This window comes from Panthera leo (assembly GCF_018350215.1).
Source record: "Panthera leo isolate Ple1 chromosome C2 unlocalized genomic scaffold, P.leo_Ple1_pat1.1 chrC2_random_Un_scaffold_67, whole genome shotgun sequence".
NCBI lineage: Eukaryota > Metazoa > Chordata > Mammalia > Carnivora > Felidae > Panthera > Panthera leo.
In genome coordinates, this window is record NW_024962223.1 from 51,980 (window position 1) to 69,045 (window position 17,066).

The 17,066-nt window shown below is 41.8% G+C and overlaps 1 protein-coding gene across 1 annotated transcript in view; it reads right to left on the minus strand.

Moving 5' to 3' along the window:
- The window catches only part of LOC122212741 (probable cation-transporting ATPase 13A4), a gene marked incomplete at its 5' end in the record, with an annotated part of 68,126 nt that overhangs the window by 27,377 nt on the left and 23,683 nt on the right, over positions 1 to 17,066 (minus strand). The window contains 6 exons of the mRNA XM_042926685.1: positions 2,868 to 2,992; positions 8,388 to 8,499; positions 9,649 to 9,802; positions 10,025 to 10,111; positions 11,740 to 11,890; positions 15,538 to 15,599. Of these exons, the coding sequence (XP_042782619.1) occupies positions 2,868 to 2,992; positions 8,388 to 8,499; positions 9,649 to 9,802; positions 10,025 to 10,111; positions 11,740 to 11,890; positions 15,538 to 15,599 (691 nt within the window). The remainder of the gene's footprint in view (positions 1 to 2,867; positions 2,993 to 8,387; positions 8,500 to 9,648; positions 9,803 to 10,024; positions 10,112 to 11,739; positions 11,891 to 15,537; positions 15,600 to 17,066) is intronic.

Sequence of the window (17,066 nt, forward strand, 5' to 3'; positions counted from 1 at the left end):
GAAGAAAGAACTGTGAAGCTTTGAAAGTACCCTTCAGAAAGGAAAGAGAGATAAGACATTCTTAGAGGAAGGGAAACTAAGATAATTTGTTGCTAGCAGACATACTCGGAAATGCTAACAGTTCTTTAGGCTGAAAGGAAAGGACACCAGAGGGAAACTTCTAACATTAGGAATAAAAACATAGCAACAGAAATAATGAAGATCTGGGTAAATATAAAAGTCTATTTTTCTTCCATTTGTGTGTAACTCGTGCCTATTGAAAGTGAAAACCTTAACATGGCATGGTGGGGTTTTCATTGTCATATACGCGACAACCATAACATAAAGGAGAGAAGGCAAAGGACGTTCATGGTTGTAAGCCTTCTTGAAAGGGTAGGTACAGATGTGATTGCTAGAGCAACCACTGAACAATAAATAACATCTGACTGCCTATCCCTAACATGGCTTTCTTCAGGTCTCTACCAAAGTACGTATGAGGAAGCCCAGAAGAGCTAACGGTGGGCAGGAGTTTCTCTACCCTGAGGCCAGAGCCCTGAGAGCGAAGAAGTGTCCACAATGCCTCAGCAGGTCACCAATAGTTGGGCTGCTTTGCAGCACAGGACACTTTTGCCATCCACTACCTGAGAAGTTCCACGCCTGAGCCTCAGTCATCTGACAGAGAATATAACAACCTACTTTAGAAGTCTCAGAAGCTAGAGAGGAAAATATCAGGCAGAACAACCAGAACAACACATGACAGACAAAATAGAGCAGTTGTTGGAGATAGATAAAACCTGCAGTAACTCCGGGAGCCTTGCGGGGCTCAATCTGTTAAGCGTCCGACTTCATCTCAGGTTATGATCTCACCACAGTTTGTGGGTTCAAGCCCTACCTCAGGCTCTGTGCTGATAGCTCAGAGCCTGGAGCCTGCTTCAGATTCTGTGTTTCCCTCTCTCTCTGCCCCTCCCACGCCTGCTCGCACGCTCTCTTTCTCTCTCTTTCAAAAATTAAAGAAAAAAAACATTTCTACACATTAAAGAAAAAAAACTTTGCATTATCTCATTAAAAATAATAAGTGCAGTTAAGAAAACTCAAATGTAGCCCTTCTCCTCTAACGCCCCCCCACCCTTAAAAAAGGTTTTCTAGAGCTATTCCCACCCCAAAACGTGATTTCAGATCTCAACATTAAGAGGTAATTTGAAGGAGATAATGGTCATTTTTGGAACCTGAGTTTATGGTTTGGAAAAACTGGATGCAAAAAAAATCTTAAAACATGGAGGTAAATTATAAAAATGTGAGAATAACAAGAAAAAAGATAAGAGACTGAGAACATAAATCCAGAAAGCCTATCATGTGAATAACAGAAATTCCAGAAGGGAAAAAAGAAGAGACAGAGCAAAGGCCATAATTAAATGAACAATAGAAGAACTTTCCCTGACAGGAAGAAGATAGATTAAAAGTGTTTACTTTTAATTAGTTAATGAAATCAATGGGACAAAAAGACAAACATATAGACATATTCTGGCAGTATTTGTAAACTCCGAAGTTGAAGAAAAGGACAATATACAGAAGAGAATAAATTACCTACAGTGGACTGGCATTGGACTTGTAATAACACCTAGAGATCATTAAGGAAAAAACAGGACTATAACCCCCAAATCCTACACCCAGACAAGACGGCATTCACCTGTCAGAGCCAAGAAAGATACTCCAGGGTATGTAAGAAATTAGAGACCATAACATCCTTCTATCCTATCCAAGGACAAGCCTTGAGAAGAAAAATTTAACCCAGCAAGCAAAGAAACAGAACAGAAATTCCAATATGAGTGAAGAAGTGAAGAAGCGGGGTACAGAGTGATGCGTCCTTATTTCTACCTAAATCTCAATACTAAGGATAGATTATGGAAATGTGTAAAATAAGTGCTAAATAAAGATTTTTGAAACAGACGGGTCATGATGTAAGGGCAATTCTAAGTAGCAAATTAGCTCAGCAATACCTACAAGTTGGATTGAGGGACTAAAAAGGAAGAAGGTAAAAGGGACCCCTAAGTCTCTTGTATTGTGGGGGTAGAATGGGAGGTGGGAGGTACAGAGGAGAAAGTAGAAGTATCCTAGAGCTTCCCACAGTGAAGCTGGATTCAGGGGAAATGGGCTGGGGAATAAGGGCTCTGGTGGGGAAATAGTGTACCTTGGCGACACAACTATCAGAGTTCAATGCACCTGACTGGAAAGCAGGGAAAGAAAGGCACACACTTAAATTTGAACACATGAAGAAATGATCTATTCTCCACTAAGAAGCATTCATTAAGAAATTTCACACACTTTTCTTGCATGATCCTTTCTCACCACTCCCTTGATTTGGGGTTTGAGAGAAGCACAGGGGACAGTTTTTTGTTTTGTTTTTTTGTTTGTTTTGTTTTTGTTTTTGTTTTTGTTTTTGTTTTTACCACCAGAATAATAAATGGGCCTTCAGGGTAGTTTACACACCATGCTGACTAAGCATTTCTCTTCCTACTAACATTTAACAAAAATTGTCATCTGTGCCTGACCCACGTCTTCTTGTCAGTCAGGGGTTATTTCAAATGGCCTTTCTCAGAGAGGACACCACATATAAAGTAGCCAGTTAAGACATCACCCTGTTTTGTTTTATGTACCTCATAACTCTTATTGCCAGCTGCTTGTTTGATCAACTGATTGATTTCCTATCTCATCCCACCTGGATGGAAACTTGGTGAGAGCAGTAATTTTGCCTTTTCTGTTGCAGATCTCCAACACCTAGAATGGTGTCCCACCCACAGTAGGTAGTCAACAGTCTTTGTGAAATGAATGGATCTTGTCTATTTCCACATCAAATTCTTTCTGTTTCCATGTACAACTTTGTTATATACCTGTGATCATTACAGTCCTTATCCGGGCAGAGATGAGCTCTTCCAGAACTGGTTTTGTTTCTTCTTTCAACCGATTCTCCAAGATGAGCAATCCCAGAAATATCAGGTCTGCTTCTACTTTGTCCCTGGAAACATATATATAATTGAACAGAAATAACACAATATGGGGGCGCCCGGGTGGCTCAGTCAAACATCCGACTCTTGACTTTGGCTCAAGTCATTATCTCATGGTTCATGAGATTGAGCCCCACGTTGGGCTCCACACTGATGGCATGGAACCTGCTTGGGATTCTGTCTCTCCCTTTCTGTCACCCTCTCCTCTGCTGGTTCTCTCTTTCTCTCAAAATAAATAAATTTAAAAAAAAGAAATAGCACAATGTGGTCTTTCTTAGGGGAAGCAAAACCAAAGCAAAGGCAAATATGATCCTATCAGAAGTGGTTCCCATTCACCCACTTAAGCACCATTCCTTAAACACTGAATATGTGCCAGTAAATATGCAGAAAGAAGACAGGAAGGGACATGAAGGATACTGAGATATTTTCTCTGACTGAATCAATTGGAAGAGAGAGTATTTACTTTAACCTTCCTAGAGAATGAACTAAATGACCCCAAGTCTTCTTTCTGCTGTGGCTAGTCTGGTTTCCAACACCTCACCTGTTAGCAACCCCCAGAGAGGTATTCTAGAATGGAAACATGAAAAGTAAGTGAGACTCAAGAACAATAAAATAAAATGCTAGTCTCTCCTGAATCCAAGCCTATAAGCAATATTATTTTAGCCCCAGGAGTTCTCAGACTCAAAAAATAGCCCCTCTTTTATTTTTATTTATGTATTTATTTAGTTAGTTAGTTTATTTATTTTGAGAGAGACAGCACAAGTGGGGCGGTAGGGGGTGGGGGAGAGGAGAGAGAGAGGACCCCAGCAGGCTCCGTGCTGCCAATGCAGAGCCTGATGTAGGACTCAAACTCACGAACTTTGAGATCATGATCGGAGCCAAAACCAAGAGTCAGATGCTTAACCAACTGAGCCACCCAGGCATCCCAAAAGAGCCCCTATTTTAAAGCCAAGCTCCTCCCTCTCTTCCTCCCTCAGTGGAGAGCATTGTTCTTCTGCATATAGTATGAATGTTTCTGGAAAGAAGAGGGGCTTCTGAGGCTCCCGTCCACCTCAGTAAAATTTCCAAGACATTCCATAGGATTAAGTGCAGGGAAGTATATCTGGGGTTGGAGCTCCAAAAATTCTGCCATGATTCACTTATCTGAGACCCAGACACCTCTAGCAGACACAAGAGCAACATACCAGCATTGCCTAATTCTGTCTGAAATATGGGTGAAAGCAGCACCCAGCAGGACCCACCTTGCCCTACTTGCCACGGGCATCTCACAGCTGGGTCTCCTGTCAGCCAGCGGCATCAACTAGAGTTAGTCATGCTTCTAGGACCCTGCTAACACCTCCACCAGAGTGGTCAGAAGTGGGCACAGTTTGCGCTACTCGCTCCAGGCATTCCCCAGTCTTCTGAACCTGGCATTGAAATCTTTCCATAATCTGGTTCCAAACTATCTCTCCAGCTTTACCTATCACTAAATTCTTCACCTACCCTAACCTCCTGACAAGGTGGACCAGCCAACATGGCTATGTTCTGTACTCAACCATCTCTAAATATTTGCTCTGAACTGCCATGAGACATTCTTTCTTTACGGAAAAGGTTGTAAGTTCACCATGATCTGCCATTGAAGAAACCCTGCCTGTTTTTATTCCGAGGCCCAATTCACAGGCCCGTCCCCATAAAAACCTTCCCATGGGGGTAAATATAATTGCTCCCTCAGGATCTTACCTCTAGCTCAGTGTAGCACACATTTTATTTGTTTATATACCTCTTGCCATTCTTTGTTATCTGATCTGTCTCAACAACCTGAGGGCAAGCCTGCCTAGTTCAGAGACAGGCTCAACAACATGTGCACGGCGCCCAACAGAGGAAGTGCTCAGCCAGGGTTCCCTTAGTCGAAATGCTTTGATGCCTGATGTGACCTTTTTTTTTTCTTTGACAAGCAGCCGAGGAAAATGTATTTTCTCTTTCAGAAATTCTGCTGCCAGAAGAGTTTTTATGGAAAGCAAAGCCAGTCAGTCTGTCAAGTGAATGACCATTTACTGAATACCTAAATGAGGGCAAGGAACAGGGCTGAGGAGAAGGGGGAGAGAATGTACAGAAACTACAGTAGCCCCTAATTCTGGGGATTTCACATTTAACCAGGAGGAGAAGGGGGACTTGATTGCCTCGTTTGTATGGAAGGCTGGGAAAAGTACCAAGAGGTACAAATAATGGTCCTATGGAGTCAGATAGGAAGGTGTAATCATTTCTGGGTACAGTGATAGGAGAAACTTTCCTGGAACAGGGGATATTTGAGCTACTCTTTGAAGGATAACTTAGTTGATGACTGAATGAGGTCCTCCAAACTTTCTAGTGGCCCTCGTATCCAAACCTCAGGCTTTGGCTATTTTCAGAGATATGACATAAGCCAACCACAAGGCACCAGGTTGGGTCAAGGAAATGGCCACAGAGTCAGCCATCTGATGTAGTCTGCAGCCTATCCCGGCACTCATGTTTCTGGTTCCCCCGGCACATGGCCTTCATAGGGTTCCATGCACAGTAATCAGGATATTAACTAGTTCTTAACCCAGATCTGCCACTACCTTTGCTGTGTGACCATGGGCAAATCACTTTCTCTGTCTGCTAATCTACTTCTTCTTTTGTAAAAGAAGGTAGTAAAACTAATGCATCTCCAAGATCTCTTCTAGCCCTAACACTACATGATTCTTCTTTTCATGAGTTTCAATATAAATCAAGATGTAGAGAAGAAGTGGTCTCTTGAGGGATCTGAAGCTCTGCAACCTGGAATAGTGAGCTACCTTTTCCTGCTTCCTGAACAGACAGTATATCTCCTCCTGACGCATCTAAAAATAATCAAGAATGGGGAATGTGATGCAAAGGGGATATTGTCATCCATGAGATTACATTTCCTGTCCTTGGAATCCAGGCTGTTTTTAAAGGTTGAAATATGCAAAAAGTGGGCTGAGAACCCTCAAAGAAATTATGGTATCAGGGTTGGAAGCACTCTGCGCGCGTGCATGCACACACACACACGCACACCCAAGAAAAAATTTTCTGCTCTAATTAGGGATTAGCAAAGCTTAGGTAAATTAACTAAGCTAGGAGTAGATGTATGGTGATGTGGTTTTAGCACAGGAGGGGCAAATTGACAACCTAAGATTAGATCCTATTGGATCCTATAAGGGTTTAGATCTTGCCAGACTTTGAAACGTTGGAATTTCAATGCTGTTAGCCCAGGCATGTACTCTCCTGTGTGCCACAGCCCTCACAATTCCCTATTGGTTATCCGTCTTCACCATTAGTGCTTTGTTATATGCACCAGCTCAAAAATCATGAGTTTGAAACTGGTAGATATGCAACTATTTATTATAATCATCAGAAATAGCAGAATAGCCAGAGTCTTAATATATATCTGTCAATGGGTTCTCAAGAAACAAAGTTCCATTCCCAATTCTGCCACAACCTGACCCCAGGTTTGTTTGTTTGTTTCCTTCAAATGTGAGATCCAGTCTCAAAGTTCACACTCAGCTCTCTGACTTGAGTAACTTTAATGGCCCGAGTCAATTAAATTACAACAAATACCCAGAGTTGTAATAGCCTGAGTTTTAAGGATCAATCTAAGCGGGCCTCAGGACTCCAATACTCAGTAATCTTTGATGAGCCATTTCCCCCTCTGGACCCCACTATCCATTCACAAAGTGACAGAGTTGGACCCTGTTGGTGGTTTTCAGCAGGAGAGGCGCTGCCTCTAGAAGGCATTTTGGAAACCTTGTAGGCATCCAAGCAAGATTTCCTGCAATGACCAATGCACCATGAAGAATTCCCCTGCATCTCACATGCCTCTTGAATATTTTACAGGTCATCCATTCATGGACATTAAAAAATCATTTATACTTTCAGTACTGGGTTATACTGTTTATAATGTACTATTATTATACTATATGGTATCTGTGTTATTATAGCATATCTAATACTACGAATATTATATTAAACAAATATAAATTGTTATACTTCCCCCATGCTGTGTTTTACATATAAACACAAAGTATTTTTTAAACACTTTTGATATTCTATTGAATTTTTCAGAAATGTAACTGCCATGTAAAGTGAGAAGAGATTATACTGTTTGATTCAGTTTTACCAAGTGTTTGTAACCATTTCAGAGTCACCTCCCTGACAGCAAGCAAGACTGCTGGCAGTATTTGCAACTCCAATATGTAAATGCACCTGTATCAGTCTGCACAGTGATTCTGCACACAGGGGCAAGCAACATATCGCTTCATTTAGATTTAGTGGAGTCAGCTGAGCATTCACTGAAATATTACTTTTTGTCATGAATTGCATGTTTGCTTCTATGTTTACTATATAACAGGGCATGGTCTTTACTTCTATTTTTTTTAATTTTTATTTATTTATTTTTTTTACATTTTTATTTATTTTTGAGAGACAGAGAGAGACAGAGTATGAGTCGGGGAGGGCCAGAAAGAGAGGGAGACACAGAATCCGAAGCAGGCCCCAGGCTCCGAGCTGTCAGCACAGAGCCCGACGCGGGGCTTGAACCCACGAACCGTGAGATCATGACCTCAGCCGAAGTTGGACACCCAACGGAGCCACTCAGACGCCCCAGTTCTTATAGAAAATACGTGCTGATCAAATTACATACAAATTTTATTTTAAAGGAAGTGGTACAAAATATAATGACAATAGGAGTGTTGAATCTGATAGGATTGAGCACAAGTATGTTAGACCTCCCAAATTCAAGATCCAAAATAACAAAATAAGTCCTGATTATCTCCACAGCAGTGTTACCCCCAGAAGCTGACAGAGTACTGGACATGGCAGTGAAGGTGAAATAAACAAGGTAGCCTATAAATGGTGGAAAATACAACAACAAATATGAGCGCATAAATACTGGAGTCCATTTTAGTTTCTAGGCACCTCTTTTACATCTCAAAACTACCTCCTGAATGGCTCTTCTGATTCTGTGTAAGTCTAAGCTCTGTTCATTTGTTTCATTAAGTTGCAAATTTATCAATTGTTTTTCAGACAGATGTCATGTTTTCTAGCAACTAATTCACTAACTCTAACAAAAAATGAGCTACTTGTATTTGTTTCAAAACGGGGTCGTCACCACAATTTCAAACTCTCTGAAACGTTGGTTATTTTCCTATGTCTGTTTTTACAAAGCTGTACAATGATGTCATATTTTATAGTTTATACAGTTTTTTCTCAGAAATTCTCCCAGGGTTCACATCAGCTTTGTGGCTGAGGCAGGACAAGGATGACTCTATCCCTGTTTACCAAGTTCAGAGACATTTTATGCACACCAATCCAGCAAGCTGTATTGTTCAGTCCACTGCCCAGTCCACTGCCCAGCAAACCATTCTGCTTTATCAAATCCTCCCTACTTACCTGGTGAAGGCAGTGGTGTGATGATCCATTTCTAGCTTCTTGTAGGCCAGTGCTATGACCCGGAAGCCCTGTGTCGTGTAAATCTGAAGTTCACTAACAAAACTAGTTGGTACTGTTCAGAAAATAAGGCAAGATTAGTATGCAACATTTATTCCGCTGGTACCGGTGGAAAAATTCTTTATAAACAGATCCAACTCTTTCCCAAGAAAACACACCTCGTAAAAGATACACAAATAAGTCAGTGAGAACCCTAGATATAATTATACTGTCAGGGTTGGGATCCAGTGAAGCTGAAATGAGAAAAAAGCAGGACAAAAAAAGAAAAAAGAAAAAAAGATGGGAATCGTGTGTAATTCTTTTTTCTCCAGTTTGACCAACAAGCATTCATTGAGAGTCTGCTTACCATGTATGTGTCAGATATTGGCTCTACAGAGACTGAACGGCAGACCCTGCTTTAAAGATCTCTGTCGGGTTAGTAACAACCAGTGGAATGAGATCATTGCCAGTGTAATGAGATCTAAGCAATTGCAGTGTGCTATGGAAACATTTCGAGGTGCTTGTATCATCCTGGCGGGAAGTGGGTAGACGAAGGAAGAGGAAAGGCATTTTGGCCAAGGGAGCATCATATGCTCAGACATAGAGACACAAGACAGCAAGACTTGAGTAGTGAGTTCAACTCGGGGGAAGCATGAGGAGAGAGGATAGGAGTGGCAAGGCATATCTGGAAAGTGTGGTAGGATCCAGATCATGAAGGACTTATGTGTGATCCTAAAGGAGTCTGAGACTATCCTGGAACCTATGGGAAGTGACCGAAAGAATAGCAGCAAGAAAGTGACAACAGGGTTATACTATGTGGTGGAAAAACCAATCTGGCCACAGTATGAAGGGTGAATCGGAGTAGGGGAACCTGGGACCAGGATTTACCAAACATTGAAGTGATCCAGGGGAAAGGTGATGAGGGTCTGGGTGGATGGAATGAGAGGGCCATGGATCAGCAATTGATAAAATAGAGGCTCTGAAAGAGAGGGAGGAATCAGGGCCGAGTCCTAAATTGGGAGTAGCGGCAGAAATTCGTAATACCATTCACCAAGATGGAAAATACAGGAAGTGAGAAAGAGAAGTATTGAGTTTGGGATGCCAGTTGGGTTACCGAATTAGCAATGGCCAGTAGGCAATTAAATTTATAGATCATGTGCTGATGGGACACATTTGGGCTGGAAATAACAGATCCGTCTGTTGAATCACAAGTCTGTTCGCTTACCTGTCTCAGGTTGGCAAAAGCTGGCCACCCTTTCTGGTGCACCTTTCATGAATGCCAGCCGGTCACCCCCCATCTCTTGGACAATGACTGTCATCCTCTGCAGTGCTGATGAGAATGGGAACAGATGCAGGATTGCAATTCCTTCCACTGGGACCTGGTTGAGGGAGGGGGAATGGAGAGGGACATACCAACATAGCTTCTAGCTAGTCAAGAGTTCACTACTCCCTCAATTCTTATTTTAGCAAATACGGGAAGCAAGGTCTTAGCAATTTTCACCTATGGAATTCAAAGAAGACACGTCTGTCTTCAAAATTTTCCCTTCAAAAATTTCCCTTTGAGTCTGGGCATTTGGGGGTGGATAGCAGGCAAGGCTTACCTGGCTGGCTGTTTTGCAGGGCTTAACTACCATGGCATGTGCTGGCACTCCCTTGATGTGGAAATCGTCCCCAGAAACAGCCATCTCCTGTTTCACAAATGGGATATTTCTTTGTAGAGATTTAGTTCTTATTCGTCCACTGATACCACGCTCAAACCCCCTCTTTGAGAAAATCCTCAGGCCACCTTGATGTATTCTCAGTGTCACCTCCCTCAGTCAGATGGAGGTGAACCAGACTTATTTTGCCATGGGGCGCGGGGGGGGGGGGGGAAGTGCATTGGAAATGCCACAGAACTTGCAAGGCAGACACCTCTAAATTATTCATGCAATTTATCCTGCTTTCTCTGTTGGAATGTGCTGCATAAAGGTTCATTCTCCGCTTCTGAAAAGCTTAACTTGAAAATAGTGAGCATGAAGAGGCAGGCTTGTGTGAGGCAAGCACCATACTGTCTTTGTTTTCCCAGAGTTCGACACTGTTCCCACCCTTCCTTCTCTGTCTAATTTGAATCGATAGTCCTCAGGGCCAGGCAGGGCAGGGACTGTGATGTACGTGGCTAGTGTTCAGTAAACGCTCAGTAATTGGTGTAATAATAACTCTAAATTATAGTCAAAGGAACCTTTTACCCAAAGATGTCAAAATGCTTTGTAATCATATCATCCAGCAGCTGAAACAATCTCAGAAAGGAAATTGTAATTCCTACTTAAAGATACAGAAAAACAGTAACCCAGAAGAAATGGGGGGACTGGCAGAGTGATATCAGACTGCTACAGAGCCATATCCCACTAGCGCTGGAGGGGACCCTAGAGACTGTCTCCTTTAGCAGGGTAGCACGCGGGAATCACTGAGGCCTAGAACTGCACAGGGCTTCCGGGAGTAGGAGTGGGCTTGTGGCGAGCGTTTCCTGTATTACACAGGGTCTATCTTCTATGTCAACCACAGCAACTCCAACTGTTGGTTTTTTAATAGAATGTTTCTGAATAGGTTTCCTTTGGAGAAAAGATTCCAGCTCTGTTATTTCATTTTGTTTGTTTGTTTTATATGAACACTGCTGATCTAAATCAAGCCCTTTTGTTTTAAGGTCATGGGAGCCAACACTTGAACAAGAGGGATGCCTTCACAGGGTCAAGCAGTCAGAGCAGAGCCAAAACTGGAACCGGGAAACCAGAGACCTGGTCCTGAACTATACGTTTTGCTCTTAAATCTACTTCAAAATCTCAACAAAAGCTCTTTCACGGTTTCCCTTTTTATTTCTTCCAGTCTTAGAAACAAAGTCAATATTCATTTAATAGGAATAAAACTTTTGGTAACAATGAATTATCCTAAGCAGTGGAGACAGTGCTGTTTCCTAATCCCCATGTTCTAGAAAACTTTACAACCAGACATTGCTCAAAAGTTGGAAAATAATTATACAGCAATTATGTTGTCTCAAGAGTTGGAAGATATAGAATAATTGTATGAATATGGTTAACCTACAATGTCCCAGGCATACTATCAGGGATTTTTTTTTAAATGCATCATTCCATTTATCCTCATAATAACTCCACAATGGAGATACTATTATTAGTTAAATTGTACAGATGAGGAAAACAGACTTAGATTAGTTTGTCCATCACTACTGCATGTACCTCTATATTGAAAGTATTGAATATGATAAAATCTGTGTTGCTCTGGCATTGAAGAAGCTTCTTAGGTCATCTGCAGAGCAGGATCTTACCCAGGTGGTGGCTTCAAACATCTTGAGATCCAGAGGATCTCCCTGGATGGTCCCATCAAGAAGAATCAGAGAGTGGCAGCTGGCCATGGCCGCACACAGCGGGCCCCATGGCAAAGACCTGCCGGACACAAAGCTGTGGACTTCTTGGAACCTGAAGGAGAAAAGGGAAGGGCCTTCAGTCTATCCATCCATGCTAAAATGGAGCTTGTGGAAGTAAATATCTGTTGAAAAATTACTGCAGCATGCATGGTTACACTGGCATGCATCTTCTAATGCCCCCAAATTAATCATGCTTTATTTAGCCGTTATTCTTCTATAAATTCAGCAAGCGTGAGAAAGGTCTTTGAGGTTTGTCTCAAACTCTTTCTTTTCCTTGCTCTTTCTCTGGCACTGATTTAATCCCAGAGGTATAGAAAAAACTAGAAGTATCACCCTTAGTTTGAAACACATCCACTACCACCCCAACTACCAGACCGCTTCATTTCCAATGTGGTGAGAAGCACAGGCTAGCTCATTGTATGGCTGTGTGTGTATATGTGCATCTTCACTCAACCCTTCGGGGCAGGCATACATTTTTCCATCTTTCTCTCCAACATATCTGACGTTTGGCCCACAGCAGATACTCAACAAATGTATGAATGAATAAATGAATGAGTCAATTACTGGAAAACCAAAAGACTTTAATGATAAAGAACTTTAAAAAAAAAGCATTTTTGAAAAGGACATTTTGTCCCCCTCTTCCGTCCTGACATCTAGCGTCCGTCATCACCATCATTTTTTTATAGAAACTAGCCTCGTCTAAAACCTACTGAGGTACAACTCCAATTGTCACATGCAGGGTTCTTTCACTAAGTCAGAGATGAAGTCATCAAGTGTGGCCTCAGGTTTACTAGATGCATGTCCTTTGAAGCCTCGCTGTCATGTCTTACACGTGGAGCACCGTAGGTGGTCCACAAAGCAGCCCATCCTACGTGGGGGACCTCAGAGGGGCAGGTGCTTCCAAGGGGCCAGAGTCTACATGCTCTTGTTTCAGATTTGTGGACCAGCTCAGCTGTGGCCCTATTATCTCTTTTTCCTCTGGGGCTACATAGGACCTCTAGCTGTGCCTCCAATGTGCAGTTTCCAGACCTCTCTACCACCCTAATTACTCATTACTGGAAAAGTTTTTATGTGTCACATTTTGTCTTAAAACATGCTCTCCAGGATCAGATTATTATTTCCCATGATATGGACACTGAATTTCTTTAAATATGGCCTTAGTTTGCTCTAGGCTTTTATTCCCGAAAGCCTCCCCATCACAGAGCTAACTCATAATCCAGGCGTATTTCTTCCTGGCTTCCTCATTCAAGTTTCCCTACAAGTTCAAAAACCTCTTGGCTGATTACTGACCCTGTTGATTATATTTATTATTATGTATCAGTAGTTCAAGTTGTCTTAGTGGTTTCCAACATGTCCCCCAGTATTTTAGTACACATTAAGCAATCACCAGCAGCGTGATTAACACAGATGCTTAAGCTCACACTGAAAAGCAAACACAGATTAAGGGAAAAAAATCTTATTTTTAAGTTGGCACACATATTGCCATTGCTACGTAATTCTGAATATATAATTCTGAGTTCCTGGGGACTGGGCCAAACTCTTGTTTTTATAACAAATAAATAGAACTCTCTCTCATCCTTGTCCTTGTATTTTTATTTGAATGTTTATGATTGATCCTGCTCAAGTAGCCCAGGTGGCCTTCTAATGGTTCTTGAAGTATCTGGCACATTGGGCAGGAATTTTTGGAAAAGAATTATTAAAGATGAGCTTACCTTTTACAAGAAGATATTTAATAGCCTGTAAGTCAAATGCTGACTTCTACCTAGTATTGAGTAGGTTTTCTCTGATGTTATTAATTAAATTTGGCAATCTTTCTTTTCAAATTTTAAATTTTCCTTTTAGGAAGCAAGAGTAGCAGGCTTAATTAATCAATCAATAACTTAAACATTGTATCAATGTTTTAATTTCAATTTGACAGGTTACATTTATTTATTTATTTATTTATTTTTTAACATTTATTCATTTTTGAAAGGCAGAGAGAGACAGAGCGCGGACAGGGGAGGGGCAGAGAGAGAGGGAGACACAGAAACAGAAGCAGGCTCCAGGCTCCGAGCTGTCAGCACAGAGCCCGACGTGGGGCTCGAACTCACGGACCGCGAGATCACGACCTGAGCTGAAGTCGGCCGCTTAACCGACTTAGCCACCCAGGCGCCCCTGACAGGTTACTTTTAGAAAAGAAAGTTTTGTGAATAAGAGGATGCCTGAATTCAATAAGTGGAAAAGCATTCAAAAGATGGAACATTAAAAAAAAAAAAAAGGTGGAACATAGTAAGTTCATTTTAATTAAACATTTGCTGGGCAACTGTTATGTGTGCCCATGTGCCTGGTATAGTGCTACAGCACTAGGAACACAAATATAAATAAAAGACCAACTACTCTCAGGATGCTTACGTATTTGAACAAATACATACATTTTTTGTGGAAGCTGAAGCGGAAACATACAAATGAACAGGAAGACCAGGTCTATATCTAAATCTATGTTTGAGACAAAATGAAAAGAACTTGAGAACGTTTAATATTTATAAGAGGTTTCTCCTGTGGACCAAAGTGGCTAGAAGCACTGAGATCTATTTGTTAACCCAGGAAATACACTTGCTTATAAATAATATTTTCATATGACAATGTATTACACACATGTAATTAAAATATTTTGTGGATAAATTATAGGTCACCTGCATATAAGAAGAACCACAATGTACCTTTTATGTATTAGATGCTTTTGTGATGGAGGATGTGAGGATACGGGGGAAATACTTTCATTTAAAAAAAAATGTAAAAGTCAGATGGTTCGTGTTCTGTTCGCAAGTGGAGGTAGTGACCAGAAAAAGCGGGGGGGGGGGGGGGGGTGCAATGTCAGACATGCCCACAAGAGGGCCACACAAGAGAGCCATGCAAATCATACCACCCCGAGCTGAAAATTGCCAAAAAAACGAGTCTTTTCTGGCCAGAAAGGAGGAGTTGCCCTGCACCCAAAAGGTGGAGTTTCCAGAACTGCAATACCAAAGAAAATGAGTGCATTAGCTACGGGTTCACGGCTGCTGCTCTTCCTGAAACTCACTGTGCACAAGTCAGTGCAGTGTTCTCCTTCCAGGCAAACTGAAAGGCTTCAGTTTGTAGAAGGAATGTTACCTCCCTGAGGGACCGTGTCCTGGTATTCTCCAAATCAGGTACACTGGGTCAACTTCAGGCCCCTCACTAATATGCTGACAGCAAATTACAGTTTTAAGATTTTTTTGCAGGGTGCCTGGGTGGCTTAGTTGGTTAAGCATCTGACTTTGGCTCAGGTCATGATCTGGGCTCTGTGCTGACAGCTCAGAGCCTGGAGCCTTCTTTGGATTCTGTGTCTCCCTCTCTCTCTGCCCCTCCCCTGCTCTCTCTCTCTCTCTCTCTCCCTCTCGCTTGCTCAAAAATAAATAAACATTAAAAAAATTTAAAAATGGTTTTACAAATCACATCTTAGCAAAGACGCGAAACCCCTCTGTCTCCTAGGTTTGCGAGTGGAATGGGGCAGGGGATAGGGTGTAGGGAGCTATGCATGTTTCAGTAAGACTTGGAAGTGCTCCAAAGAGACATTACATGAAGGCACTCTGGCAACCACTGCTCTGAAGCCAAAATGTCTTCATTAATTTTCAGGAGAAAATGCAGAGTATTTTCTCTGGGAAAAGAGAAACTCCAGTGCATTCAGTCCCAGGTACTCACCCACTCCTATCGCAGGGTACGGCTCCCCAGAGATCCAAACCATCCCTTGTTAAGGTGCCTGTCTAAACAGAAACGAGGGCTCGGTTTACTCTGAAGCGACAGCCCATAAGGTATGTTTTAACAGGGAAATATATGTCACAAACACGTTACTGAAATCAGCACCTCAAGGAAGGACACAGTCAGGTGGGAATCCTGGGGTCCTCGGCAGAAGCTTGGACGGCTCCTACCAGTTGTACCAAGCTGGCAATAAAGGAAGAAAACGGTATCTGTCTTACAGACTTCAGAGGCTGGTTGTGAGGATCTAATGGGAAAGTCTTGGTAAGCCTGTAAGAGCTATAAAGTGGGTGAGTCCCAGGTTTTACAGCAGAAGATAAAAGTATGTCATCAGAAATAAGTAATGGGAGTAGACTTTTTCCCTGCTCTAAACAGGTGGTTTGCTCTTTGACACCTGTTAGGTAAAAGAGGGTGCTTTTTGGTATTTCTCTCCGTACAGGATAATGATGAAGAGCTTGGACTCGTTTAAAACACTAGCTGTATGACCTGGGAGAGTTATTTAATCCCTCTGAAACTTGGAGCCCTTACCTGTACAATGTGCTTATAATCGGATGAGGTTATTGTGAACGTCAAATTAGATGATACAAATAAAGTGCTTGATTTAATGTCTGACACAGAGTAAGAGCAAATTATGATAATTACCCCTAATTATTACTTATTTTATGCAAATTCATGTCATAATGATTTGTCCCACCCCTGCTTCTTTTGCCAAGTGCAGGGATGAGATGACCCCACAAATAGAACATTCTTCTTTGTTATGCTAATTGGATCACAAAATAATTCAGAAATGCTGGCAAGAGCCATGTTAGCCTTCTGATCGTGGTAGGTCTCTCTGATAGTCCAGTAACCATGTAATATAGCTCTGATCCTATTACTTTTCTGTCATCAAGAACCTCAATGTCCTGTTTAATGGACACAGGGTTTCCATTTGGGAAGATAGAACAATTCTCAAGATGGATGGCGGTGATGATTGCGCAACAATGTAAGTGCACTTAAAGCCACTTAAAGATGGTTAAAACGGTAAATTTTATGGAATGTTCATTTTGCCACAACAAAAGTAAGAAAAAGGAGAACGACAATTAAAAAAGCAAAAACAGAACCAAAAACCACTCTCAAAGGTACCGCACTGCCTGAAAGGTATATACAAATGTCTTACCCAGATAGCAAAGGTGTACAAACCTCTCCCATTACTGACGTCTTGCTCTGGTCAAAACCACCGGCTCTATTGCGTTCCTAAATCCACTCATTTGCCCATATTCACCTGCCTATTATACCCTTGTGTTGTATTAATTTTCTATATATTATGATGATTTGACATCTTAAAAAACCTTTCTAAGGAAAGACTCCATCTCCTGGGCTAGCCAATTCTTAGAGATAGTAAGGGACTCCGCGTGCCTTTGACATGCAAACTAATCATCCACCTGGCCCCTACTCCTCAGGAGGCAATAGTCTGCTGCCTTCATCATCCTGGGGCC